This window comes from Malaclemys terrapin, chromosome 20 (genome assembly GCF_027887155.1).
Source record: "Malaclemys terrapin pileata isolate rMalTer1 chromosome 20, rMalTer1.hap1, whole genome shotgun sequence".
NCBI lineage: Eukaryota > Metazoa > Chordata > Testudines > Emydidae > Malaclemys > Malaclemys terrapin.
This window is the reverse complement of record NC_071524.1, coordinates 7,746,656-7,773,376: the sequence shown is the minus strand read 5'-3', so window position 1 is coordinate 7,773,376 and position 26,721 is coordinate 7,746,656. Positions and strand designations below refer to the sequence as shown.

General features: G+C 43.8%; 1 protein-coding gene across 1 annotated transcript; it reads right to left on the bottom strand.

Annotated features, from left to right (window-relative positions):
• Nucleotides 1-896: 896 nt before the first annotated feature.
• Nucleotides 897-13,410, bottom strand: LOC128826355 (butyrophilin subfamily 1 member A1-like). Its single transcript, XM_054009602.1, has 6 exons — nt 13,365-13,410; nt 11,530-11,556; nt 8,565-8,585; nt 5,270-5,290; nt 4,117-4,143; nt 897-1,486 (listed from the first exon to the last, which is right to left on the bottom strand). Exons 1-6 carry the CDS (start codon nt 13,408-13,410, stop codon nt 960-962), a joined length of 669 nt encoding a protein of 222 aa, XP_053865577.1. The 3' UTR covers nt 897-959.
• Between the last annotated feature and the right edge of the window lie 13,311 nt (nt 13,411-26,721).

Sequence of the window (26,721 nt, the reverse complement as noted above, 5' to 3'; positions counted from 1 at the left end):
GCGACCGCCTCTTGGGAAGGTGCATTATCTACTATGCCAGTGGGAGAACCCCTCCTGTCAGCAAGGTAGAGTCTACACTGTAGCACTATGCTCTAGCCCTGCAGCTGCACTGTTTCAAAATGTAGATATACCCTAAAGATGTAAATTAAAAGTGGATTAGCTAAACTGCATTAAACTCCTGTGTGGACACTCTCATTAAGGGTAGGTCTACATTTAAAACACTGACAGGTGGGAGCTATGTCAGCGGGAGAAGCTCTCCCATTGACATAGTACTGTCTAAAAAGGGATGTTAAGGTCATTCTGACTACATGGCTCCAGGGTATGGAATTTTCACACCCCTGTGTGACAGAGTTAGACAGACATGTTTGTTGTGTAGCCCAGATCACAGAATATAATCAATTTAGCTTAATTCACTTTGAGTCAATTCCCAGAAGAATTCTATCTTGCTGGGAAGTGTCAGGAAGATTGGATAACTTTATGGTGGAGGTGGGTGTGTAAAAATTCTGTTTATAATGGAAATCTATCTTGAGTCTAAATTTTGTTCCAGCCACTGCAACTTCATAATACAGTATAATACTGTCCCAAAATATGGTTATTTGTGAGATATCCATGTTATCTATCTTTTATTATAGAGGAAAATACTGAATTTAGCAATGAGATTCTTGTTATTTTGCCTCCGACGTGAAGCTGCCAATAAGGAAAGTGTGAGAGAGGATGGTGTTTTCTTCTTTTTAACATCTGCATCAAATTCCCCAGAAACACTGTGCTAGTCAAATATTGTATTGGACAAATGTCACAAGCAAAAAACCAATAGGAAATGAAAACATTTTATTGCAAAACATGTAATGAAGACAGCATGACAATGTACATTTAAAAAATAGCTTTTTACATCAAAATACTTTCATGAAAACCTTGATTTCAGTTACCAGTATAAAATCAGCATCAGAGTCATGTTATATTTATTCCTCTTTAATTGAACAAATTCTCATTTTTGTTTCTTTGTGTGAATTTTTAAAGAACGGATAAACCTCTCCTGAGAATGAAAAATCATTAAATGTGAACAACACAGACGTGTCAGTTACACTGAAAAAAGTCACCTTCCCCTCTTGGTAACTAAGATAAACTCCGATTTTCTTGGACTTTTTCTGCACTATGACCCGTGTCCATGGGTCTGTTTTTGCCCAGTAATCTCTCCCATTCAGACCCAGAGCACAAAATCCCTCTTTAGGGGACAGGGAAAGTTTTCCTTTTCTCTGTATTGATTTTCTGGCCACCCCCAGGTCCCAGTCAGTGCTGCTCACAAACTCCACCTCCCAGTAGTGCTTTCCAGAGGAGAATCCTTCAGAGCCCAACACACAAACGGTCGAATCAAACCTCTCTGGATTTGGTGGAACTTGTTGAGGTTGGGCTTCATGTGTAAAACTCTTCTTATTGTCAGCAATGGAAATGTTGGGGTGGGCCGTGACTCCATGAAGAGTGATGTCATCTACAGGAAGAGAGTTTTCTTTTGAGACCCACTCCTATAATGCCAGTATACACTGGAATAGGAGGGAAATATACACTATGAGCCTTCTCCTGCACATTATAATTACTCATTAGACTAAAGTTTATCTACTAATTATACCTGGAATCAGGACCCCTGGGTTCTGTTCTCAGCTCTGCTGCTGTGTGACATTGGTCAGGTCACATAAGCTCTCTGATAGTTGGTTTACTCCACAGTAAGCTCAGTATGGTGCCAATCTCATCAGGTGCTAGAGGGTGCTTTATAATTGTTTGTAAAGAGCTCTGAGATGGTCAGCAGAAAATTGCTGTAACGTGCAAATTATTATGTGCACTATCTTCATCTTCAGATCACCATCACTGTGTCCTTCCTCGCCTCAGCATCATTTTCATCATCTCTCACTATAATTATTATAATCAGCAACATCTCCATCAGTCTCCATTATCACCAGAGCCAAAGATCCCACCACTGTCTTCGTAATGTTGCTCTCATAAACCTCATTGACTTGCCCCTGACCATGCCTGTCACCACTGCAGTCCCCATCGTGGTCCCACCACCAGTGCATTACGATTCTCATCGCAGTCCTCATTCCTGCCACCACATCATCTGTGCCTTCACTATGGCCCAAATCCCAAAGTTCCTCCTTAGGAAAACTCCGCTCCAAGTAAACACTGAGGCCGAGCTCCTCAAAGGTATGTAGATGTCTAATTCCCATTGGGATCATTACTTTGGAGGAGCTGGGCTGAAATGAGTTGGGAGCGCAGGTCTCTCAGAGGGTAGCTGGACCTCTGAAGGGGTCAGGGGCCCAGCCTTCCCCTGACAGGCTCCACAAGGGGGCATAAGGAAGCTCAAGTTCACCTGGGACTGGGAGTAGTTATCTCAGTGAGTAACTGGGGGAAGGGAATTACGCAGGGAAGCACTGGGTATTGATATAAGGCTAAGGGCCTCAGTGAGGGAGGCGCTCCTGGGGAGAAAGGCAGCAGCCAGAGAGGCAGAGGGATTGCAGAGAGAGGATCCCTCCAGCACACTGGGGAGAAGCTGCTTGAGAATCCAACACACCAAAGAGGGAGAAGCAGAGCAAGAAGCAGGGGAAGCCTCCAGAGCAGGAGCAGTAGGAGGTAGCTCAGGGAGCAGCAAGTGACAGAGAAGGTCTGGTTCTGGCGTTCCAAACAAGGACCATGAGATGGAACCCAGTGGAGTGGATGGGCCCAGGTTCCCTGTCATAGGTTTCACCCCCACTCTGGACTTTAGAGTACAGATATGGGGACCTGCATGTGAACCTCTAAACTGAATTACTAGCTTAGATCTGGTCTGGCTGCCACCACCCAAATAGTTTGAGTCACTTGGGAAACTCTGTCTTCCCCCCCAAAACCTTTCCCTCCCTGGGTAGCCTTGAGAGACTCCTCCACCAATTCCCTGGTAAACACCATTCCAAACCCCTTGGATCTTAAAACAAGGAGAAATTAACCATCCCCCCTTCTTTCCCCCACCAATTCCTGGTGAGTCCAGATCCAACCCCCTTGGATCTTAAAACAAGGAAAAATCAATCAGGTTCTTTAAAAAAAGGTTTTTAATTAAAGAAAAGAAAGGTAAAAGAAAACCCTCTGGGAGAGATTAGCATACCAGCTACTCTCACAGACAACAGATTCAAAACACAGAGGATGTTCCCCTGGGCAAAAACTTAGTTACACAAAAAATACCCAATTTGATTATTCCCTAATGCCCAAGACAAGTTACAAAGAAATAAACATAAACCTATTTATTTTCTTCACTAATACTCACTACTTGATAAGAGGCTGAATTCTGGAGCTTTCCCACTCCGGTCAAAACTTAAACTGAAACTAAACAAAGGAAACTTCCCTCCTTCCTTTTGAAACATCTTATCCCCCAATTGGTTCCTCTGGTCAGGTGTCAGCTAGGCTAGGTGAACTTCTTAACCCTTTACAGATAAAAGAGGCATTAACCCTTAGCTCTCTGTTTATGACATTCCCCTATGTACTCCAGACAAGGAATTTGGAGAAGAAGGGCTCTCTAGGAACTTCCAACTCCCCATTATCCTGAAGGGGAATGAGACTATTAAGGACTCAGCCAAAGGGCTAAGCAATGAACTTGATGAACACAGAATTGAGGGTGGAGGCATAAAGGGCATGGAGTCAGGTGGTATATCTCTCCAATCCTGCCACAGTGGGGGTGCTACAGATATAGGCCTCAAATACAAGGACCCATTGAGTTGCAATGAGATTTGTGCTCTGAAATCACTTAGATGTTTTTGAAAATTACACCATCAGTCGTCACTCAGGGAAATCTCTCACTGGGGCTGATTCTGAACTGACTGTTATAATTCAGGAGTAACTCCATGCAAGTCAGTGAAGTTACAATGGTGTGAAACTGGTGTAAATACAGTCAGACTCAGTCCCTGAAATTAGTTTAGGAGCTGAGAAGGGCCTTAGGAGCTGTGTCTCTGATAAAAACAGGTTGTGTTTCTAGTTTGATTATAGTATCAAACCTGCTGATTCCTTTAATAATGGAATAGATTCTAATATATTGAGGTTCTCACACTGCATCTATCACCATAGTATTAGAACCTCCTATCCATGTGCTATGTATTCTGTTACCTGAATTGTTCCGAGCCCTTCTCCAGTCTGAAATGAAAGTAAGAAAACAACAGACATTGAATTAAGAGAGGCATTGACTGTAGATTTCCTCCCTCCGGCAGCAGGGAAGTTCCAGACTGAGGACAAGGGAGGATGCCAGACACAGTAGGGGATGATTCCTTTTGCAGGAGTTAATATAGACAAAATGGCCCTTGAATGGTCATACTCTCTCTCTCACACACACACATGCATGTTGCTTGTTCTGAGCTAAGATTAGAAACCAGGATAGGAGTCCTGCTCTGGCTGAGACCTGCTCTGTCTGTCTTGAACCTCCAGCCAATGCGTCACCTCCCCATGTTCCCCGCTCTCCTGGGCTTTGATCTGTTTCTAACTCCCTCTTACACATTCCCTTATCACTTGAACAGAAAATGATCCTTCCCATCCACACACACAGTGTTTCCAACCACCAGAGTCTATTCACAGCAATCCAACTCCTACTAGGCAGGACATAGAAGGACAATTCCCTCCAACGTGTGTCTACATTGCAGCTGGGAGGTGTAATACCCAGCATGGGTAGACATATATGTGCCAGCTCTGTTTGAGCTAGTGCACTAAAAATAGCAGAGTGACCAAGCTGGCTAGGGTTAGCTGCATGAGTACAATTCCACCTGACCCCTAGGTACATACTCATGCAGCTAGTCTGAGCTGCTACTTGTCTCACTGCACTTACACTGCTATTTTTAGCATGGTAGCTCAAGTAGAGCTGGCAGGTATCTGTCTACTTGCACTGGGAATTACACACCCCAGCTGCTGTGCAGACATACTCTAAATCAGTGACACTCCAGCTGTGGCTACTGAAGTGTTTTGGATCCCATGGCTGTCAAGGAGACAGAGGGTCTGTCCCACCCCTCAGGCTGAGACAAACAACAGGGATCAGGACACATCTCCCATGCTGCCTGGTATGTGTGAGCAGTGTGGGGAGCTGCAATGTGTCTGCCTGGAGCACCTTTATTCCCTGCTGTGTATGGGGAAGAACATGGACTGTCAGGATCCCCTTCTCCATCAGAACCATCCAGGGAGATGGAGGAGAGACAGGAAAAATGGCCCCTCTCTCCAAATATCCAAGCAATGGGAGTGGGGACACCAGCAAGGGTGTACATAGGTCTTCACTCACCGCATTCCTTCTTCATTTCATCTGGAAAAAAAACAAAAACAATTATTACAGCCTTTTAAATTCTTGTTCAGTGTTTTCCTTGGTACCATGCATCAAAGATTACCCAGTAAATGAATTAAATTCTGCAAAATCCATGATGACTTAAATTAAAAAAGAGCTAGAGAAATTGATAGCCAGACAGCTAGAAGAATTTACTGTAATGATGGTTTATGGTTTGGATGATTAATCTTACAGATATTTATGTGGAATGGAGAAAAGGGTGGAGTTCAAGTGGCTTTGAGATCCAGGTATGCAGTTCTGCAGAGCTATCTGAGCCCTTCTTCCACATAGAAGGAGAGGAATCTTGGATGCTCTGCAGAGGATATGGGTGCCCTATTTTTTGAGTGGGGGGGTGGGGACTCTCCTCTCCCTATCTCTGTGCTGAAGATAGTGTCTGTTGAATCACCGATACCAAGAATGTTGATTGCATCCACATTGGACTTAACTGAAGAAGTTGAAGGGCCTGGAATAGCAGATGGTATCGATAGTCCCGCTGACACCTGAGGTAGTGGTGAGGTTGGCATGGACAAACAGAGCAAGTCCATTGCTGCCATGTGGACCTGCAGGGTTGAAGGCACCAAAAGAGGCAGTGCCACACCTGTGTCTGTAGGTACTGGATTCGACAGCCGTTCCCCAGATGGATCCAGAGTCAACAGTATGATACCATAAAACTTACACCTCAGTACCAGGGTGACAGGCCAACTGCCCGATACAATCCTGGGTACCTGGTTACCATCTTGGGTACCATGCAGTCATCTCGACGCTGTCTTTGAGGATGGAGAGATGATGAATCCCCCCTTTCCCCAATCTGTCTTGAGAATCCTCTTTCCAGGTGGTTCCTGAGACACAGAATGACCTCCCTTTTTGAGGGAGAATCAGAGTCCCAGGGTCTGTCGTCTGCCACTTCAGAGGTGGAAGGCAGCTGAGGGTGGTTAGACCCAGAGGCTGTGGAGGGTCCTGATGCCAGCACAGGCCTCATGGCTCGCTCCACCAACTGCTGCTTCAGATAAGGTCTCCTTGTGATCTGTGTTCTCTTTTTAAAAGAGCAACTCTCTGTAATGTGACTCACTCCTGGGCAGAGCAAACAGTGAGTGTGTGTGTGTCACAGTTGGGGATAGAGACCCCACATGACGGGCAACAATGAAGCCTGGCGCAACCCATTAGGCGACCTCTGTGGGGGGGACGGCATTTTGGGGCGGGACCTTCTGCCGCCTAGGGCGGCGGAAAAGCTGGCGCCGCTCCTGCTGGAGAAAAGTGCATAACCCTTGTTGTTGGGCACCACAAACCACTAAAACCAGATACCTATAAAAACTACGCTAAATCTAAATTAGACTGTAGGTTCTACCTCGGACAACTATTAAAAAACTATTTACAAAGTGACAACTCAGCGACACAGCGTGATGCAGAGAAACAATGTGAGGAGAGAATGCTCATAGGGAGCTCCAGCTAAGGCCAGTGGCATTAGGAAGGAACTGATGGGATCGGGACAGTGCTGCCCTTATATAGCCTCCTGAGAGGCCAAAAGGAGGTGTTGCGCACATGCACTGCCCTGACAGGTACTGCTAGGGGGAAAATCTCCAGTGCCAGTGCGCTTGGCACAAACACACCTGAGAGGAATACACATCTGCAACCACCCCAAACAGAACTAATAGTTAAAAAATTAAAGAGTCTGTAAACAAGATTGTGTTTTATGGAGACTCTCTCTTGGGGTGAAGGGGATAAAGGTGCATAATCCTCACACATACCCAGCCCAGCCCCCGGCTCTTTCTTTCTTTACATACAGTTCCATGGATCTGAAGAAGGAGCTTTGAATACCAAGAAAAGGGGCAACAGAACAGAAAACATGTTTATACCTCCTTCCATATGGGGGGAGGGGACACAACCCCCTGCCCCCTCCACACACATGCACACTTTGGTTCTGGAGCAGCAGACCCTATAAAACACTCATAGGAGGGAGAGGGTCTGAAAATGTTTCACAAAAGAAAGCAACAAAGAGTCCTGTGGCACCTTAAAGACTAACAGATGTATTGGAGCATAAGCTTTCGTGATCCAGACTAACACGGCTACCCCTCTGATACTTGTCACAAAAGAAACTGCACCAGTTTCCATGCTATAGCATTTGAGAGGCCACCTGCCAGTGGAAAATACTCTACAGCTCTGAATCTCAACTGCAAAACTTACCCATCTTCCTCTCATTGCAAAAGCAGAAAGATCCTGATTAGAGCCAGTCGGAGTCCACAAGCACTGAAGCTCATTCCAAGCACCTTTTAACTTCAATGGGAGCAAGGTTGAGTCCAGAGTGTCAGTTTATTGAAAATACCACTCTGGAGCTCATCATCTTCAGACTGAAATATATGAACCATTGCTCTGACCTGTGTATTTCCTCAGTTAAAAAAGGAAAACCAAACCATCCATCCAAAACTAATAACCAAATAGGCAAGATGTCATAGCTAGGGAGAAAGACAAAGCAACTTTGAAATGTTTACTATTAGAAATTACAATGTGTTCAGAATGCATGAAGATGAGCACAGAATAAATAACAGAGAAATCAGAGTAAGTAGAAAAATGTTCTGACCCAGCTTAATCTAATACAAATGAACAAGTGTTGGACCAGATTTCATTCACAAGGCCTCGTAATGACAGTTCACTTAAAATTCGTATTGATTTCATTGGAAAGTTAGAGTTATGGAAACAGACATCACACACTGAGGTACAGATATAAAAACTGGCCATATAAGAGAGAGGCTGAGAACATGATTTAGTTAGAGCTGGGCAGAAACCAGAATTTTCATTTAATGGGAAATTCCATTATTGTAAAATTGGTTTTTTTTCTTATGAAAAGAATGAAAACAAAAATTTTTGAAATTTCCTCAACAATGTTCAGGTCTACCAAAACATTTTGTTTTGATAAAATTGAAACATTTTGTTCTCATTTTTAAATTTTCAATATGAATAAAATGTTGAAATAAAAAAAACCAAAAATTTCCATTTCAATGCAGTCAAAAAAAGGAAAGTTTTGACGTTACTGAAATGCTTTGTTTTTCTCCCCCCCCAAAACATTTTTTAAAACAGACACGTAAGATGTAGACAATTGTCTCACCTCACCTCAGTTCAAATTACAAAACTCACTCACTTTCTGCTCATTGCAAAAGATGCTGACCCTCAGCAGTTAATGAAATCCTGCCTCCCACACTTCCCTGGATGGGAAATGACTGACTGTTTCCCCTCCAAAATGCAGATGTCAAAGACAACTTACCCTTTTCCTCCTTGAGTTTGGCTGCAATGAAAAATGAACAAGACACATTTCAATATATGCACTTTATTGTTATCAAATTAAGGGCCCAATCTTGCTCCCAGGATACCTAATGGAAGTCTTCCCCCTGAAATCATTGAATGAATAGTCAAGTCTTGGATTCAGTAATGCTATTTTTTTTGTTTCATTTTGCTTTTTTTAAACACCTATGCTACCCCCACATGACTGGGTAACGGAATGAAACCTTAACAGTGTCTCCTTTGAATTGTTCTGTGAAAGAGGACTAGGGTCAAGGTCAGAAAAAATACAGGAAAAGTCATTTTGAAAGTAAAAATCAGAATGTTCCATTTTAATACAGAGGAAATAGAGATTTGACTCTACTGAAATTGTTTTGTTTCTTTTCTTTCCATCCCCCCCTTTTTTTTCAAAATAGACACAGTCTCATGCAAAGTTTCTGCCAACACCTTGGTCTAGTAGTGAATACACTGGACCAGAATAGCTAGGTTCTATTTCTTGCTCTAGCAAACATTCCTGTGTGGCCATCATCATTTCCCTTGCAGGGGGATTGTCAAAGAGCCTCCTCTGGGTCCTCTCCAGAGGACATGATCTACCAGTTTTATGGAAGTTGATTGGGGAAGACTATTCTCCCTCTATCCCTGAGGCATGTGGTGGAGTGTCTGCATGGCCTTAGCTACTACAAGCCCGGGCATAGCACTAGAAATTCTCTCTTGCAGCACTCCCCATCCAGAGTTTTTTTATTCAGTGGATATGTTCAGTTCCTGGACATGTGGATGTTTTTGCTCACATGCCCAACTGTCCTTGAACCTCTCCCCCTCTGACTTTCTTTGCAAAGTGCTGGTGAGGTCTCAGCTCCATGACATATCATGATTCCAGAGTCACCTGCACACACCCTCCCCTTCCCAGGTCCATGGGCTGTGCAATGAGAGCATCCTTTCTGCAGCTGGGGTTCTTGCAAACCAGGCAGGGGCCACAGGGTTTGATCATCTTTGGACTATAACTATACGGTAAACTAGGCACACTCACCTGTACTCCCTGGAGTTCCTCTGCAAAAGAAAAATGGGAGGAGAAGATAACAGTTCAGTGTCTGTCCATTGAGTTATAAATTGAAGAGGGTGAATGAGATCCTTTCTTTCTTGAGTAGCATGAATATTGACAATGATTACTGAGGGGCACAGAGCCTTCACTAGCTATTCAATCTGTTGACTAGTCCCATGCCCATCTCCCTAGACAGTAGAAAGACAAGCTTCTATTCTTTCTTTAAAAAAAATAACTCATCAGTAAAAGTGGTGAATGACACTCAATGCTCCTCTGTTGGCCTCTTTTGCTGCCCCCATATGATTGTATAATTGAATGGAACCTTAACAATGTCTCCTTGGGTTTGTTCTGTGAAAGAGGCACAGGGACTGCATATGTTCCATGAAGGGGTAACATTTTCCTCATCCATCTGACTGTAACTAATACAAAGAGGGTGCAAACTTTCTGATTTGGTTAGGCCGGGCTTCTGAACAAGAAATGTTGCAATGACATCAAAATAGTTATTTTTCAAACTGGGGAAAATGTATTTTATTTCCCTGCTAAATCTTTCATGACATTGTGAGATATGTCACACTAAATATGCAGGTTTGGGAAGCTATTGGGAAAAGCAGAATCTAAGAGCTGGGTTTTGCATGGATCCTCAGAGGTGGGGCCATTCTGATTTTGTGCAGGTTTGAGTTCTGTAGTCCAAGTCCAGCTCCCATACAGGATCCTATTCTGTCTCACAAGTGGAATGTAGGTGTCAGTGGGGGTTGTGGTCACAAGGAGAGAAGCAACTCCCAGTTAACAGGGCACATCCTATGGGAAGCTTTGAATGTTAGAGCAGAGACATACGATTGGACTCTATGTTCAATGGGAAGCAAGTCTTTATTATGTTCCTACTTTGATTTTAGGGAGGTATAAGCCTTTGAGTCCAAGGCTACAGATTGAATAAACTATGTATTTGCCACATCAGTTTCAATGGGTTTACATAAGCAAACAAAGGTACCTCACAGAACTGACAGTTTAGAGCCTGCTGATGTATAATGGATAATTTCAGGAGCGGTACTGAGGTTTACAAATACAGGATATATACATCATACTTCCGGGAAATAAAAACAGGGTGATACTGCTTAGAAATCCATGCAAACTCACCAATTTCTCTCTGCAGTTGCTCTACAAAAGAATAAACTTTATCAGTCACCACTTGCAGTTTTTCTCTTTAGAATGTGAAAATGGACTTTACAATTGGGTACCTGACTTACTAACATCATGAACAGCATGATTTAGCTGTATTTATTATGGTTCATATTCAGTGGGCCAAATATTTTAGTCTAATATTTATCTAACGGTGTATTTGACCATATCCTGCTTTCTCTGCTGCTCTCATTCCTACTTCACAGATTACCTCTCACTTCTTACACTCCTTCTAATCCATTCATGTGTGCAATGTAACACTTCAAAATCTTCTGACAAAAACCTGACAGCACAGGCTACACTTCTGAATCCCTGAGGATTAACTGAGCTGACTGAGCAAAACACAATTAAAGTTTCACATTTCCCTGCAGTGGCAGCTTTTTGCAACTTGCACAAGAATGAGCCAGACACACTTTCAGATGAGCTACATCCATACCTGAAGCTTTGGACATAGCTGAAGTAGCATGGGCAGCAGCAAGGGTGGCATGGGCTAGACACCGTGAAAATGTACCCAGAGGGTCCATGTGGGTTTGTACTTGTGGAGACTAGGCTATGCGTCCGCACCCACTGCCTGTGCTACTCCACCTACAGAACTTTTTTGAGCATCCCAGCTAGATAAGAGCTAGCATGAGTATGTCTACATGACCCGGGAATCACCCAACTATCTCCAAGAGCAGACACAGCCACTCTGACAGAGATTTGATCATAGTTAATGGAAGAGGACAGGAAATCTTACCTGCTTCAGGAAACCCTTCTTGCCTTTCTAAATGACGACAAGAAAGAAATAATTTTCATTGATTAAATGTGTAGTTCTTTTTTGTCCTTAAGACACACAAAGACACACACAAATAGTGGACTAAGATCCTGCTCCCCAAGAAGTTAATGACAAACTTCTGTTAATGCCAATGAAAGCAGGACTGAATCCACAGTCCCTTTTTATTTCTGATGTACTCTAGGGCTCTGCAGTCAGGCCAGGCTGGTCCCCATTTCCTCTAAGAGTTCAGACACCGCTCCCCTTGGCCACAGGATGCAGCAGAAACTCCCAATTGAAAGGTTGCTGGAGTTCCAAGATGCTGTTTTCCCCCCATGGTAGGGGATGATCTGGCCCAGAGTTGCCAAAAATTCATATGGGAAAGAGGAGGATGTTAATAAAACCTGACAGAATTACAGCTTAGGGGATGGGGGTGGGATACAGAAATATTCAAGGCCAGGTTTTCTGTAGAATTCAGCATAAGATTTTTAGGTCCTCAGCACCAACAACTGAGGCCCATTTTCTAAAGTGTCAGAAAATAGCAGCAGCCATAGGGACACGTGGCCAGAGATTGACAAGGGTGCAGTACCCAACATGCTGAGCTCCTTTGTAAACCCAGGCACTGAGAAGAACTTTCCAAGGATCTCCTCTGGGTGCTCAGTTTTCCATAGATCTCCTTTTCCCCTGTCTCTGAGGTGTGGGGTGGGGTGTCTGCATGGCCTCAGCTATTACAGCCCAGGCACAGCTCTAGCAACCCTGTCCTGCTGCACTCCCCACCCAGGGTGTTGTGATGGAGCAGATATGCTCCGTTCATGGAGCTTGCAGATGAACTCATGCTCATCCCACACAGCTCTTGACTCTCTCCCCACTCCACTGATTTAAAGAGAGCTGGCAAGGTCCCAGCTCTGTGATTCAAAAATGTTCCCCTGGCATGGTCCCTCTGCTTCCCAGACTGCCTGCAAAGTGCTAATAACAACATTCCTGCTACACATGGCACTGTCAGAGCCCATAAAGGAACTTCAGGGCTTGGCCCCCTGACTGGATAGTTATTCGGTAAACTCAAGCTTTTGCTCTTGGATTTTGTCTGAAAAACAATCATGGAAAAAAAGAAAAGGAAAAAAATAATTGATGTATTTCTATGAATTAGCAAGCTGTAGAGTGTGAATGGGATCCTTTATCTCTTGAATAGCACAAAGAGCAGCAAAGAGCCTTTACCAGCTATTCATTCTATAGAACTAGTCATATACCCATCCCCCTGTATAGAAAACTACAAGAGATATTAGATCCCAACCTTTTTCTACACCATTTTGCAAGAAATGTCATAGTCACATGCTGTTGTACTGAATGATAACAGGACCTGGAGGGGTTTGGTGCTTGTCACTAGCATTGTGAGACACAGCCCAGTCTCCAGAGTTAAAGCGGGGTACAGCAATCCCACAATCCCAGGCTACACCGCAGGGATCCCACCACACTCACCCTTACCTTCCTGCCATTGCTTTGCAAAAGCAGCCCCATCACAATGCACCCCCTGTTCTATCTTTGTTTTTGATGCATATTGAGTTAATGAACATTCCTTTACTCTGACCAGCCCCAATCTGACACCCCTACTGCACCCCAGTCAAACAGAGAAACAACCCCCAAGTGAAAAATGCCCAAATTCCCCTGAGTTCCAACTGCAAAATTCACCCACCTCCCGTTCACCATAGAAACAGAGAGATCCTGACTTCTCAGCAGTTAAAAAAAGCTTGCCTCTTCCACATCCCTCAATGGGGAAGTGACTGACCTTTCCCCCTCCAAACTTCATGTCAGAGCAAACTTACCCTTTTCCTCCTTGAGTTTTTCTGCAAAGAAAAACAAACAGGACATTTTTCGCTATACCGTATATACTTGTTCATAAGCCAAATATTTTTGGTTAAAAAGTGACACATAGAAGAGCGGGGGTCGGCTTATAAATGGCTTTACACCAAAATTTGATGATTTTAAACTCTATGGAATCATTGAATTGAATATCTAATACATTGTAATTTTGTTTACCTGCAGGCATGGAGCCCCTTCCCGCAGCTCCCATTGGCTGGGAACGGCAAACCGCAGCCACTGGGAGCTGAGGGGCTCCGTGCCTGTGAAGGCTCCAGGTAAACAAAATGTCCAGACCCACTAGCACCTTACTCCAACGGACCAGGAGCCAAAGTTTGCCAACCTCTGAAATATAGGGTCGGCTTATGAAAGGGTCAGACAGTTTTTGCTATTTTTACCTATCCATTTTGGGGGGGTTGGCTTATAAACAAAGGGGCTAATGAACGAGTATATATGGTATGTACTTTATTGTTATCAAATTACTAGCCCAATCCTGCCTGCAGGGTAGTCAATGGAAGTCTTGCCACTGGATTCAAATTCATGATTGTTCCATTTTACTACAGTGGAAACAGTTTGTTTTGACTTTACTGAAATGTTATATTTTTCTTTTTTCGCCAACCCCTAAACATATATATTTATATATATCTATATAGAACAACCATAGAATCATAGAAGATTAGGATTGGAAGAGACCTCAGGAGGTCATCTAGTCCAACCCCCTGCTCAAAGCAGGACCAACCCCAACTAAATCATCCCAGTCAGGGCTTTGTCAAGCCGGGCCTTAAAAGCTCTAAGGATGAAAATTCTACCACCTCCCTAGGTAACCCATTCCAGTGCTTCACCACCCTCCTGGAGAAATATTTTTTCCCAATATCCAACCTAGACCTCCCGCACTGCTATTTGAGACCATCGCTTCTTGTTCTGTCATCTGCCACCACTGAGAACAGCCAAGCTCCAACCTCTTTGAAATCCCCCTTCAGGTAGTTGAAGGCTGCTATCAAATCCCCTCTCCTTCTTCTCTTGTGCAGACTAAATAAGCCCAGGTCCCTCAGTCTCTCCTCATAAGTCATGTTCCCCAGACACCTAATCATTTTCATTGTCCTCTGCTGGACTCTCTCCAGTTTGTTCACATTCATTCTGTAGTGGGGGGCCCAAAACTGGACACAATACTCCAGATGTGGCCTCACCAGTGCTGCATAGAGGGGAATAATTACTTCCCTCGATCTGCTGGCAATGCTCCTACTAATACAGCACAATATGCCGTTAGCCTTCTTGGCAATAAGGGCACACTGCTGACTCATATCCAGCTTCTCGTCCATTGTTTAGCAGGTTTCTTAGCCAATCGATCCCCAGACTCTAGCAGTGCATAGGATATTTCTGTCCTAAGTGCAGGACTCTGCACTTGTCCTTTTTAAACCTTATCAGATTTCTTTTGGCCCAATCCTCCAAATTGTCTGGGTCACTAAGGACCCTATCCCTACCCTCCAGCTTATCTACCTCTCCCCTCAGCTTAGTCACCCGCAAACTTGCTGAGGGGGGAATCCAACCCATCACCCAGATCAATAATGAAGATGTTGAAGAAAACTGCTTGATACCGGCTGCCAACTAGACATTGAGTGGTTGATCACCTGTTGAGCCTGATGACCTAGCCAGCTTTCTATCCACCTTATAGTCCACTCATCCAATCCATACTTCTTTAACTTGCTGGCAAGAATACTGTGGGAGACCTTATCAGAAGCTTTCCTATATCTATATCTATATATAGGGTGGGGGGGGGAAGAAAGAAATGAAACATTTCAGTAAATTCAAAATATATAATTTCCACTGTATTAAAATGGAATATATATTTTGAAATAGACACATTCCCATGGAAACTTAGTGACAATCCGTTTGTCTAGTAGTGAATATTCTGAACTGGAAGCTTGAATATCTAGGTTCTATTTCCTGTTCTAGCAAACATTCCACTACAACTATCGCAACTTCAATTGCTGGGAGATTGTCAAATATTCCACACAGGACATGGGTTCCCAGTTTGAGAGAAGATGCTTGGGGAAGTCTATTTTAGCCCTATCCCTGTGGCAGGAGATGGATTTTCTGCATGGCCTCAGCTAGTACAGCCCGTGCGCAGCTTTAGTAACTCTGTCTCGCTGCATTCCCCAGCCAGACCTTTGTCCTACAGTGGATATGTTCAGTTCCTGGAGCTCATGGATGTGTTCGCTCTCATCCCTGACTGCCCTTAAAACTCTCTCCTTATGATCTTTTGTGCAAAGAGGTGGTAAATTCTCATCTCCATGATGGTCCAGGCCTCTGCAGTCTCATATATGCGCCCTCCTCTTCTCCAACCCAGAACCATGCATATAATACAATTCCTGCTGCATTTGTAGATTTTGGAACCCATGCGGGGACCGGAGGTTTTGGCTTTGGACACCAACTATTCAGTGAACTAGACAAACTCACCCATTTCCTCCTGGTGTTGTGCTGCAAAGGAAAAATGGGGAAGAGAAGAGAACAGTTATGTGTATGTCCATTTAGTTACAAATTAAAGAGGGTGAATGAGATGTTTTCATTCTTGAGCAGCCTAAATATTGGCCATGGCTAGTGAGGGGCACAGAGCCTTCCCTGGCTATTCAATCACTTGGCTAGTCCTGTGCCCATCCCCCTAGATAGTGGAAAGACACTATTCTATTCTTGTTTGAATACATTTAACAAGAAGCTTCATGGCCACAACTAGTTAGCGAAGGAGGAGAATATGACACATGATGCTCCTCCATAACATGGGATCTGCTACCAACAGAGGCAGTGACACCATTTACATCATGGCCTGCATTCCATTTTCAAGTTTCAATGTAGAGTCTTTTCAATGTGTTCATTTTCTTTGATACATGTCTCTTTGCAGTGGGGTTATGGTTCTTGGAGGATACAAAAAGGAATTGGGGGAGTCTATTTAAAAATGCAGTAATGTACGAGCAGCGCTGCTTAGATCTAGCAAATGCTCATACATGCATTTCACAAAGCAGCCCAAATAAAGACTCCATCAAAGGCAGGAGAGAAGGGGTGAGGTCTAGTAATAAAAACATTATTATCCCCATTCCTGAATATTGGTGGAACACATGGGAAGAAAATGATATAGACTTACTTATTCTCTGCTCCACATTTTCTGAAAAACAAACGAATGTTTAATGTAAATGACAGAAGCTTTAGTCATGATAGGTGCAAGAAGTAACTAAGTAAATAGCTAAAACACTGAAGGCTATATTGTCTTTGGTGGGGAAGATCTCTGGGATTGAGGGGGAGACAATGTGCATGATAGAGTCATAGATTCTAAGGCCAGAAGGGACCACTGTGATCATGTAATCTGACTTCCTGTATAACAGAGACCATAGAGCATCCTCAAAAGAGAAGAATTTTCCTTTTATAGTAACTGAGGTGCTTTGAGATGTATCCCCCTATGGGAGCTCCACTTTAGGTGTGCTTGCATCCTTGTGCCTAGGCCTGGAGATTTTTGGTAGCAATGCCTGTGGGACCATACATGTGCTTCCCCACTTCTCGCGCCATGAGTGACAGCTATAAAGTGATGTGCGATCCAACCACCTTCTTTACAGCAGAGTCAATGTCTGAACTCGGAGCAGAGGGGAGGAGGGTGGCTAATGGAGCACCTAAAGGGGCACACATCTCAAAGAACTTCAATTACTGCACAAGGTGAGTAACCTTCTCTTCTTCTTCAAGTAGGGTCCACTTTAGGTGACTTTAGAGCAGTGCCCCACATTGGAAGGATGAGGCTTCAGAGTTGGATTAGTTAATTATGATAACACAGTCAGTCCTAAAATAGCATCTGATGTTGAGTCTTGTGTGATTGCATAATACTTTGTGAGCATGTGCTCTGATGTCCAGGTTGCTGCTTTACAAATGTCTGTGATTGGTACATTATGTCAAGTATCAGGGGGTAGCCGTGTTAGTCTGTATCTACAAAAACAACAAGGAGTCTGGTGGCACCTTAAAGACTAACAGATTTATTTGGGCATAAGCTTTCGTGAGTAAAAACCTCACTTCTTCGGATGCAAGTGAGGTTTTTACTCACGATAGCTTATGCCCAAATAAATCTGTTAGTCTTTAAGGTGCCACCAGACTCCTTGTTGTTTTTGTTGATTGGTACATTGTTCAGGAAAGCTATAGAGCTGAAAAGTGATCATATAGAGTGTGTTCGAGTCCCCAGTGTGGGCAGCAAATCATGTTAAAATTAGCAAAAGTGAATGCATTCAGAAACTGATTTTGATAGTCTTTCTTTCGAAATGGCAGAGCCACTTGATCTTTCTCCAAGAGACAGGAATAGTCATGGTAAGTTTCTGAACAGTTTAGTTCTTTTGACGTAGAAGGCCAGCACCCTTCTAACATCTAGCATATGGAATAAGACTTCCAATTTACTTCCATGTAGTTTGGGGAAGAAGGATAGAAGATGAATTGATTGATTTAGGTGGAATAAAGATGGTACTTGGGGTATGGTCATGGCTTTATTTTTGAAGAAGATTTTGTAGAGGGTTATGCCATGAGGGCCCCTTTTTCCTCTACTCTTCAAGAAGATTTGATGGCCATGAGAAAGCCTGTCTTTATTGATAGATGTATGTAGAAGCAGGTTGCCATGGGTTTAAACGGGTGCCAGTGAGGCAGCCTAAGATGGAGTGGGGTCTTGTACTTCGAGGTATAGCTTTAAAAGTCCTGTGAGATATCTTTATGTCACCAGGTGTGTGAAAACCAAATGATCATAGACCTTATGGCGGAAAGCTGTGGTAGCTTTGAGTTCCAAGATGTAGTCCAGTACTAGTGGTAAGGGAGAGACTCTAGTTGTGACCTATTTGCTGTCACACCAGGTCTGGAATCTCTTCCGTTTGTGGAGGTAAGTATAATGTGTGATTGATCATCTCCTATATAACAGGATCTCTTTTACCTTCTCTGAACAGGTCAACTCAGCAGCCTGGAATCATGGAGTAAGCCATGCTTTCACATGGAGAAGCTCTAGGTTCTGGTGGTGAATCTGGCCTGTGTCCTGAGAGAGGAGTGTGGGACCCGGTGAATGGTTATTGGTAGGCATACAACCATGCACAAGAAGTAAGGATACCATGTTGGTCTGGTCCATGTTGGGACTATCAAAATGACTCTGGATCCTTCTTTTACTTTGTGTATTACACTGTAAGGGGATTGGTGGAAAGGTGTAGAGGAGATGTGCATTCCATCTGATAAGTAAGTCATCCCCCAGAGATTGGTGACTCAGGCTCGCTCTTGAACAGAATTGTGTGCATTTGATGTTTCCGGGTGTGGCAAAAAAGATCTATGTTCAGGAATCCCCAATGGTTGAATATTGTCTGTAGGATTGCAGTATCTATCTCCCACTCCAGTTCTTGTGAGAATTTCCTGCTCAGTGCATCTGCTCTGGTGTTTTGATAACTCAGTAGATATATGGCCAAATGCTGATGCCATATTGTATGCACTAGTTCTGCAATTTTATTGCTTCGACACACAGGGATTGCTGCCTCACTTCCCCTTTCCTCTTGATGTAAAACATGCAGGCAATGTTGTGCATCGTTATCCTTATGTTTTTGGTCCTGAGTAGTGGTAAAAATTGTGAAAATGTGTTCCAGACTCAACGTAGTTCCAGTAGATTGATATGTAACATTTTCTCCAATATGGACCACTTGCCTTGTACTCAAGTATCAGGGGGTAGCCGTGTTAGTCTGTATCTACAAAAACAACAAGGAGTCTGGTGGCACCTTAAAGACTAACAGATTTATTTGGACATAAGCTTTCGTGGGTAAAAACCTCACTTCTTCAGATGCATAGAGTGAAAGTTACAGATGCAGGCATTATATACTGACACATGGAGAACAGGGAGTTACTTCGCACGTGGAGAACCAGTGTTGACAGGGCCAATTCAATCAGGGTGGATGTAGTTCACTCCCAATAATAGATGAGGAGGTGTCAATTCCAGGAGAGGAAAAGCTGCTTCTGTAATGAGCCAGCCACTCCCAGTCCCTATTCAAGCCCAGATTAATGGTGTTAAATTTGCAAATGAATTTTAGTTCTGCTGTTTCTCTTTGAAGTCTGTTTCTGAAGTTTTTTTGTTCAATGATAGTGACTTTTAAATATGTAATAGAATGACCAGGGAGACTGAAGTGTTCACTTACTGGCTTTTGTATGTTACCATTCCTGATGTCCGATTTGTGTCCATTTATTCTTTTGCGGAGGGACTGTTCGGGTTGGCCAATGTACATGGCAGAGGGGCATTGCTGGCACATGATGGCATATATAACATTAGTAGATATGTAGGTGAATGAACCCTTGATGGTGTGGCTGATGGGGTTGGGTCCTCTGATGGTGTCGCCAGAGTAGATATGGGGACAGAGTAGGCAACGAGGTTTGCTACAGGGATTGGTTCCTGGGTTGGTGTTTCTGTGGTGTGGTGTGTAGTTGCTGGTGAGTATTTGCTTCAGGTTGGGGGGTTGTCTGTAAGCGAGGACTGGCCTGCCTCCCAAGGTCTGTGAGAGTGATGGATCATTTTCCAGGATAGGTTGTAGATTGTGTAAGGCGCTGGAGAGGTTTTAGCTGGGGGCTGTATGTGATGGCCAGTGGTGTTCTGTTATTGTCCTTGTTGGGCCTGTCCTGTAGTAGGTGATTTCTGGGTACCCATCTTGCTCTGTCAATCTGTTTCCTCACTTCCCCAGGTGGGTATTGTAGTTTTAAGAATGCTTGATAAAGATCTTGTAGGTGTTTGTCTCTGTCTGAGGGGTTGGAGCAAATTTGGTTGTATCTTAGGGCTTGGCTGTAGACAATGGATCGTGTGATGTGTCTTGGATGGAAGCTGGAGGCATGTAGGTATGTATAGCGGTCAGTAGGTTTCCGGTATAGGGTGGTGTTTATGTGACCATCACTTATTTGCACTGTAGTGTCCAGGAAGAGGATCTCTTGTGTGGACTGGTCCAGGCTGAGGTTGATGGTGGGGTGGAAATTGTTGAAGTCCAGGTGGAATTCTTCAAGGGCCTCCTTTCCGTGGGTCCATATGATGAAGATGTCATCAATGTAGCGCAAGTAGAGGAGGGGCACTAGGGGACGAGAGCTGAGGAAGCGTTGTTCTAAGTCAGCCATAAGAATGTTGGCATACTGTGGGGCCATGTGGGTACCCATAGCAGTGCTACTGACTTGAAGGTATAAGTTGTCCCCAAATCTGAAGTGGTTGTGGGTGAGGACAAAGTCACAAAGCTCAGCCACCAGGTGTGCTGTGGCCTCATCAGGGATACTGTTCCTGACAGCTCGTAGTCCATCCTCATGTGGAATATTGGTGTAAAGTGCTTCTACATCCATGGTGGCCAGGATGGTGTTTTCGGGAAGAACACCAATGCATTGTAGTTTCCTCAGGAAGTCGGTGGTGTCTCGAAGATAGCTGGGAGTGCTGGGAGCGTAGGGTCTGAGGAGAGAGTCCAAATAGCCAGATAATCCTGCTGTAAGAGTGCCAATGCCTGAGATGATGGGGCGTCCAGGGTTTCCGGGTTTATGGATCTTGGGTAGCAGACAGAATACCCCTGGTCGGAGTTCTGGGGGGTGTCCATGTAGATTTGTTCCCATACTGTAGCTGGGAATTTCTTGAGCAGATGGTGTAGTTTCTTTTGGTATTCCTCAGTGGGATCAGAGGACAGTGGCCTGTAGAATGTGGTCTTGGAGAGTTGCCTGGCAGCCTCCTGTTCATAATCTGACCTGTTCATTATGACTACAGCACCTCCTTTGTCAGCCCCTTTGATGATAATGTCAGAGTTGTTTCTGAGGCTGTGGATGGCATTGCGTTCCACAGGGCTGAGGTTATGGGACAAGTGATGTTGTTTGTTCACAATTTCAGCCTGTGCACGTCTGCGGAAGCACTCTATGTAGAGGTCCAGTCTGTCATTTCGACCGTCAGGAGGAGTCCACGTAGAGTTCTTCTTCTTGTAGTGTTGGTAGAAGGGTTCCTGTGGGTCAGTGCACTGTTCAGTGGTGCGTTGAAAATATTCCGAAAGTAGGCTTCCAGATCACTGCAGAACTGTATTGTGTTCGTGGGGATGGTGGGACAGAAAGAGAGTCCCCAAGATAGGACAGACTCTTCTGCTGGGCTAAGTGTGTGGTTGGAAAGATTGACAATGTTGTTAGATGAGGGTACCACTGTTGTAGCCCCCTGTGGCAGGTAGGAGTTTAGATAGCTTACTGTCCTTTTTCTTCTATAGAGAAGTGAAGTGTGCATTGTAAATGGCTTGTCTCATTTTCGTAAAGTGCAGCTACGTGGAAGTTTGTGTGGAAGGTTGGGATTGTATGAGAGTCTCCGGTTTTGAGAGCTCATTCTTGATCTTCTCCTGTCTGCTGTACAGGATGTTGATCAGGTGGTTCCTCAGTTTCTTTGAGAGTGTGTGGCACAGTCTCTCACCATAGTCAGTGTAGGATGTTGATTGCAATGGATTTTTTACCTTCAGTCCATTTGGTATGATGTCCATCTGTTTGCATTTGGAGAGGAAGATGATGTCTGTCTGTATCTATGCAAGTTTTTTGTTGAGGTTGATGGATTTCCACTCCATACGGCTAAATTTAGTGCCACCAGACTCCTTGTTGTTTTTGCCTTGTACTGTGTAGTTCTGTAGGTGTGCTCTCCAACCCAGTAAGGAGGCATCCTGGGGACTGGTTTGTACTGTAGAAATCAAGTTGACTAGGGTGGCAAATCTGTGTGTCAGTAAAAAGGCTTTGGTCACATCGTGGTAGGCCCCTGTAAATTCTAGGTGTTGTATTGGTGTCAATGTTGGTATTTCAGTGTTTATTTCTAGGCCTAGTTATGCTTTCTGTGTAGCAATGAGCATGTCATCTCGAGAAGGGTCTTTGATTAGACGATCATCCAAGTATGGAAATACCATAATTACTTATTTGAAGAGGTGCACTGATACCACCGCCCAGACTTTGGAGAATACTCTGGGTGCCGTAGAGAGGCCAAAGAGTACTAATTTGTACTGATAGTGATCCATCTCCAGAAAAAATCCAAGGAATCTCCTGTGAGAAGGATGTATGGAAATGTGGAAATATGTGTCTTGGAGGAGGAGGCCCAAGAATAAATCCCCTTGTTCCAGTGCTGGGATTATTGTTGTTAGCGTGACCATTTTGAATAATTCTAGCTTGACAAACCTACTAAATTTTCTTCAGCCTAGAATAGGTCTCCAAACCTCTGTTCTTTTCTTGATGAAGAAGTAGCTGAAATAAAAACCACTCCCACTGTGTTGAAACAGCTCTGCTGTTCTCTCTTCTACAGCACACAAGTGTAGAAAGTGGTTTATTTCTTCCCATAGAAGGCGTTTGTGAGAAAGGTCCCTGAAGAGGGCTGCGTGGAGGGATAGGCAGGAGGGATAGAAATGCAATTATCTACTGATGATGATTTCCACCAACCACTCATCTGAGGTGATATTCTGCCATAGTGGGTAGAATGGGGTATGACGTTCCCCTCTGGTGTTATCTGGATCAATGATCTGCTAGGTCACTCCAATCCTCGACTCTGGGAGCCAGTCTTACCCTGCTCTACTGTGAGAACCCCCACTCCTGGGCTTTTCATGCACCACCTCTGGCATGTAAGCTGCTCCTTGGACTGTGCAACCGAATGACACTAGCCAATATCTCCAGTCCCAGAAACAACCCTAGGAACCTCCATCTTGCAGTATCCAGTTATACCCGCTGGACGCTGCAAGCTTATATGACTTCATCGATTTAAGAAAGAAATTGATATGTACCAGGATTGTTATACCAAGGGAAGTCTCTGACATGCTTCAAACCAAACACACTGCTTCAAGTAGAATAAACAAGCAAATTTATTAACTACAAAGATAGATTTTAAGTGATTATGAGTCTAAGCACAAGAAGTTAGATTTGGTCAAATTAAATTAAAGCAAAACACATTCTAAGCGGATCTTAACACTTTCAATGTTGTTACAAACTTAGATCCTTCTCACCACAGGCTGGCTGGTTGCCCTTCAGCCAGGCTCTCCCCTTTGATCAGTGCTTCATTCGCTTGGTGGTGATGTCTGTAGATGGAGGTGGAAGAGAAAGGAAGAGTATGGCAAATGTCTCTCCCTTTTATCATGTTCTTTCTTCCCTCTTGGCTTTGCCCCTCTCCCTCCCCCCCCCCCCCCACATCCAGAGTCAGGTGAGCATTACCACATTGTAGTCCCTACTGACCAAAGGAAGCGGGGGTGACTCACAGATTCTTTGTTGCTGCCTAGGCCAGTGTCCTTTGTTCCTGTGAGGCTGGGCTGGGTTTGTCCCATACATGCCCTGATGAGGTGTGAACAGCACCTCTGATCTTGGAGAGTTTTCCTGGGCCTGTTTTCGGCCACGAGAATACATTTTCAGTCTCATAACTATATACACAAAATTTCAACCTATAATATTACTATAACCTTACTTTAACAACAATTATGATAACATCACTATAACAACAATGCTCAGTGCATCATGAGCCTTCTAGAGACACCTGATATGACAAACTTTACATTGGATACCACACAACCATTTTATAAGGATGAACATGGAAGTGTAGTATGTTCCCACGAGGTACAGAGCATTACATGGGGTCAAATGGTCGACAAACTGATGGAGATTTTCTGATGGTCACAGCACGTAGTCTAGGGGGAGGTGTCTAGAAGCTGTTTTGAGGTAGGTAGGTGAGATGTAGACAATTGTAATGGGATCTGTCTATTCTTAGAAGGATATCTCTATCATCTCCACTGCAGGTCGTACTGTCATTGAGGAGGGAGGAAAGCCAGGGATCAATATCTTGGGGAAGGGTTGTATCTACATGGTCTTCTCTCTTTTCCGTGTATAAATTTTGAATGATCTCAATGTTGCTTTTGAATCCTTTAGGTAATGGAGGAATTCATAGGTCCGCTTGGCAAATAGTTTGGAGCTTTGAATGGGAGATCCTCTATGGTGGCCTGCCCATCTCATGACCACTGATGTTCCTATGGACAAAGCAGCTCTGTCAGCCACATCTAAAGATGACCTTAGTTCCATCCATGCCAGTAGCTGACCCTCCACTACAATTGCCTGGAACTATTCCTTTTTGTCCTCCAGAATGTATTCAATTAATGTGCTTAACTTAGAGGAGTTTGTGAGACTATACTTTGACATAAGCAGCTCATAATATGAAATTCTGAATTGTAGAGTTGCTGATGAGTACACCTTACATCCAAACAGATCTATCCTCCTCCAGTCTTTATCACAGGGGGTCATCTTGGAGTAATATTGTCTCCCCCTTTCATTCACTGCATTGACTACCAGAGAGTTTTGGTGTGGGATGTGAAAGAAGTCCATATCTTTTGAGGGGACATATTACTTTTTTTCAGTCCTCTGACATATGGGAGGTATAATGGCTGCCAGACCACTTAGGCTGGATTTAATAAGGCCTCATTGATAGGAAGTATGATCTTGGCTGATGTAGAGGTCTGCAATATGTCTAGTGATTTGTGTTGTGATTCTCACACTTCCTCCAATTTGATCTGGAGGGACTCTGCTATTCGTCAGAACAGTTCTTGAAATTGTTTGAAGTCATCAGCAGTTGTTGGGAGTAGAGGGGGCTGGCATGACTGCCCGTCCAGTGAAGATGAAGAGATGTTGGTTAGAGGTGAAGTCTCTCCTCCTGCTCCTCAAATGATTCTCCTTCAGGAAGTCTGGATGCAAAGGAAGATGGGGAGTGTCTAGGTCTCTCCCTCTCACTATCCAGACTGCCAATCTTCCTGTCTCACGCCTTTGTTGGCACCTATCTAGCGCCGCATGACCAGACCCCTCTCAGTTTCTTCTCTACCACCTGGTCCATAGATTGAACTCTGAAGTAGAGAGGAGGAGGATGGGTAGTGGAGCACCCACAGGGACACCATTTAAAAGAGCCTCAGTTACTGCACAGAGTGAGTAACCTTCTCTTCTTCTTTGAGGAGTGTCCCTGTGGGTTCTTGACTTCAGGTGACTGTCAAACAGTGTCCCTCTGTGGACAGAAGGGGCTTCAGAGTTGCATGAGTAATTGACAATAATACAGTAAGTTCTACTGTGATGTTATTGACATAAACTGTGACCGTATAGATTATTGTTGCAACCAAGGTCCTGTAGTGGCACCAAATAATGTATAAAAGGGGGTCAAATAAGGTGTCTAAGACAAGATTATGGTTTGCTAGTTATGATTATGCTGTCTGTATGCGTGTTTCATTTTTGCAGTTGAAGTTATGAATATTGGCTATGTACTTGTATATCAATGTGTTTTGATTCTAAGTAGCCTCAATGAAGAATTTGGTCAGCTTCTTCAGAAGGGACTATTCTCAGTAAGTGCCGTGCCCAATCAAGAAACACTGAGCTGACAATGAATTTTGGGAGACACCAATCCACATCTGAGCTTTCCTGGGAACATTCAAACTAACCTGTGAACAACGGCATTGGCCTGTAAAGAACTGAGTCATGCAGGGACATGTGGCTTGCCCAGGTGACTCCAGGCTCCATCTTACTGCTGTGATCATCCATTGATTAGCATAAATATTGGCATTGGGTAGTGAGCTAGCTATTTAATTTGTGGGCTAGTCCCATTCCTATCTCCCTAGAGAGTAGATAGACAAGATTCTATTCTTGATTTAATAAATTTAAGATGAAGCTTCATGGCAACAACTAATTAGCAAAAGAGGCAAATATTACATGGATAATATGGAATCTGCTATGAAATGGGCAGTAACACCATTTACAGTATGAGCTGCATTCCATTTGCCATTTCAATGCAGAGTCCTTTCAATCTGTACATTGCCTGTCATACTGTGTCTCTTTGTAGGAGTGTTATGGTTCTTGGAGAACACAAAACAAGACTCTTACACAACAGTGTAATGATAATGACAGCAGTTTTTGCCATAATGTGACCAAAGAGGAAGGTAACTAACAGTTAAAATATTGAAAGCTGTATTATCTTTATTGGAAAATAGCTGAGAGGAAGCAGATGACACAATGAACATCATAGGATCTAAGGCCAGAAGGATGCATTTTCATCATCTATAACATGGGCCAGAGAACTTCTCCAAAATTATTCATGTTCGTATTAGAGCAGATCTTTTAGTGATGGATTTCAGAGTAGCAGCCGTGTTAGTCTGTATCCGCAAAAAGAAGAACAGGAGTACTTGTGGCACCTTAGAGACTAACAAATTTATTAGGGCATAAGCTTTCATGGACTACAGCCCACTTCTTCGGATGCATCCGAAGAAGTGGGCTGTAGTCCACGAAAGCTTATGCTCTAATAAATTTGTTAGTCTCTAA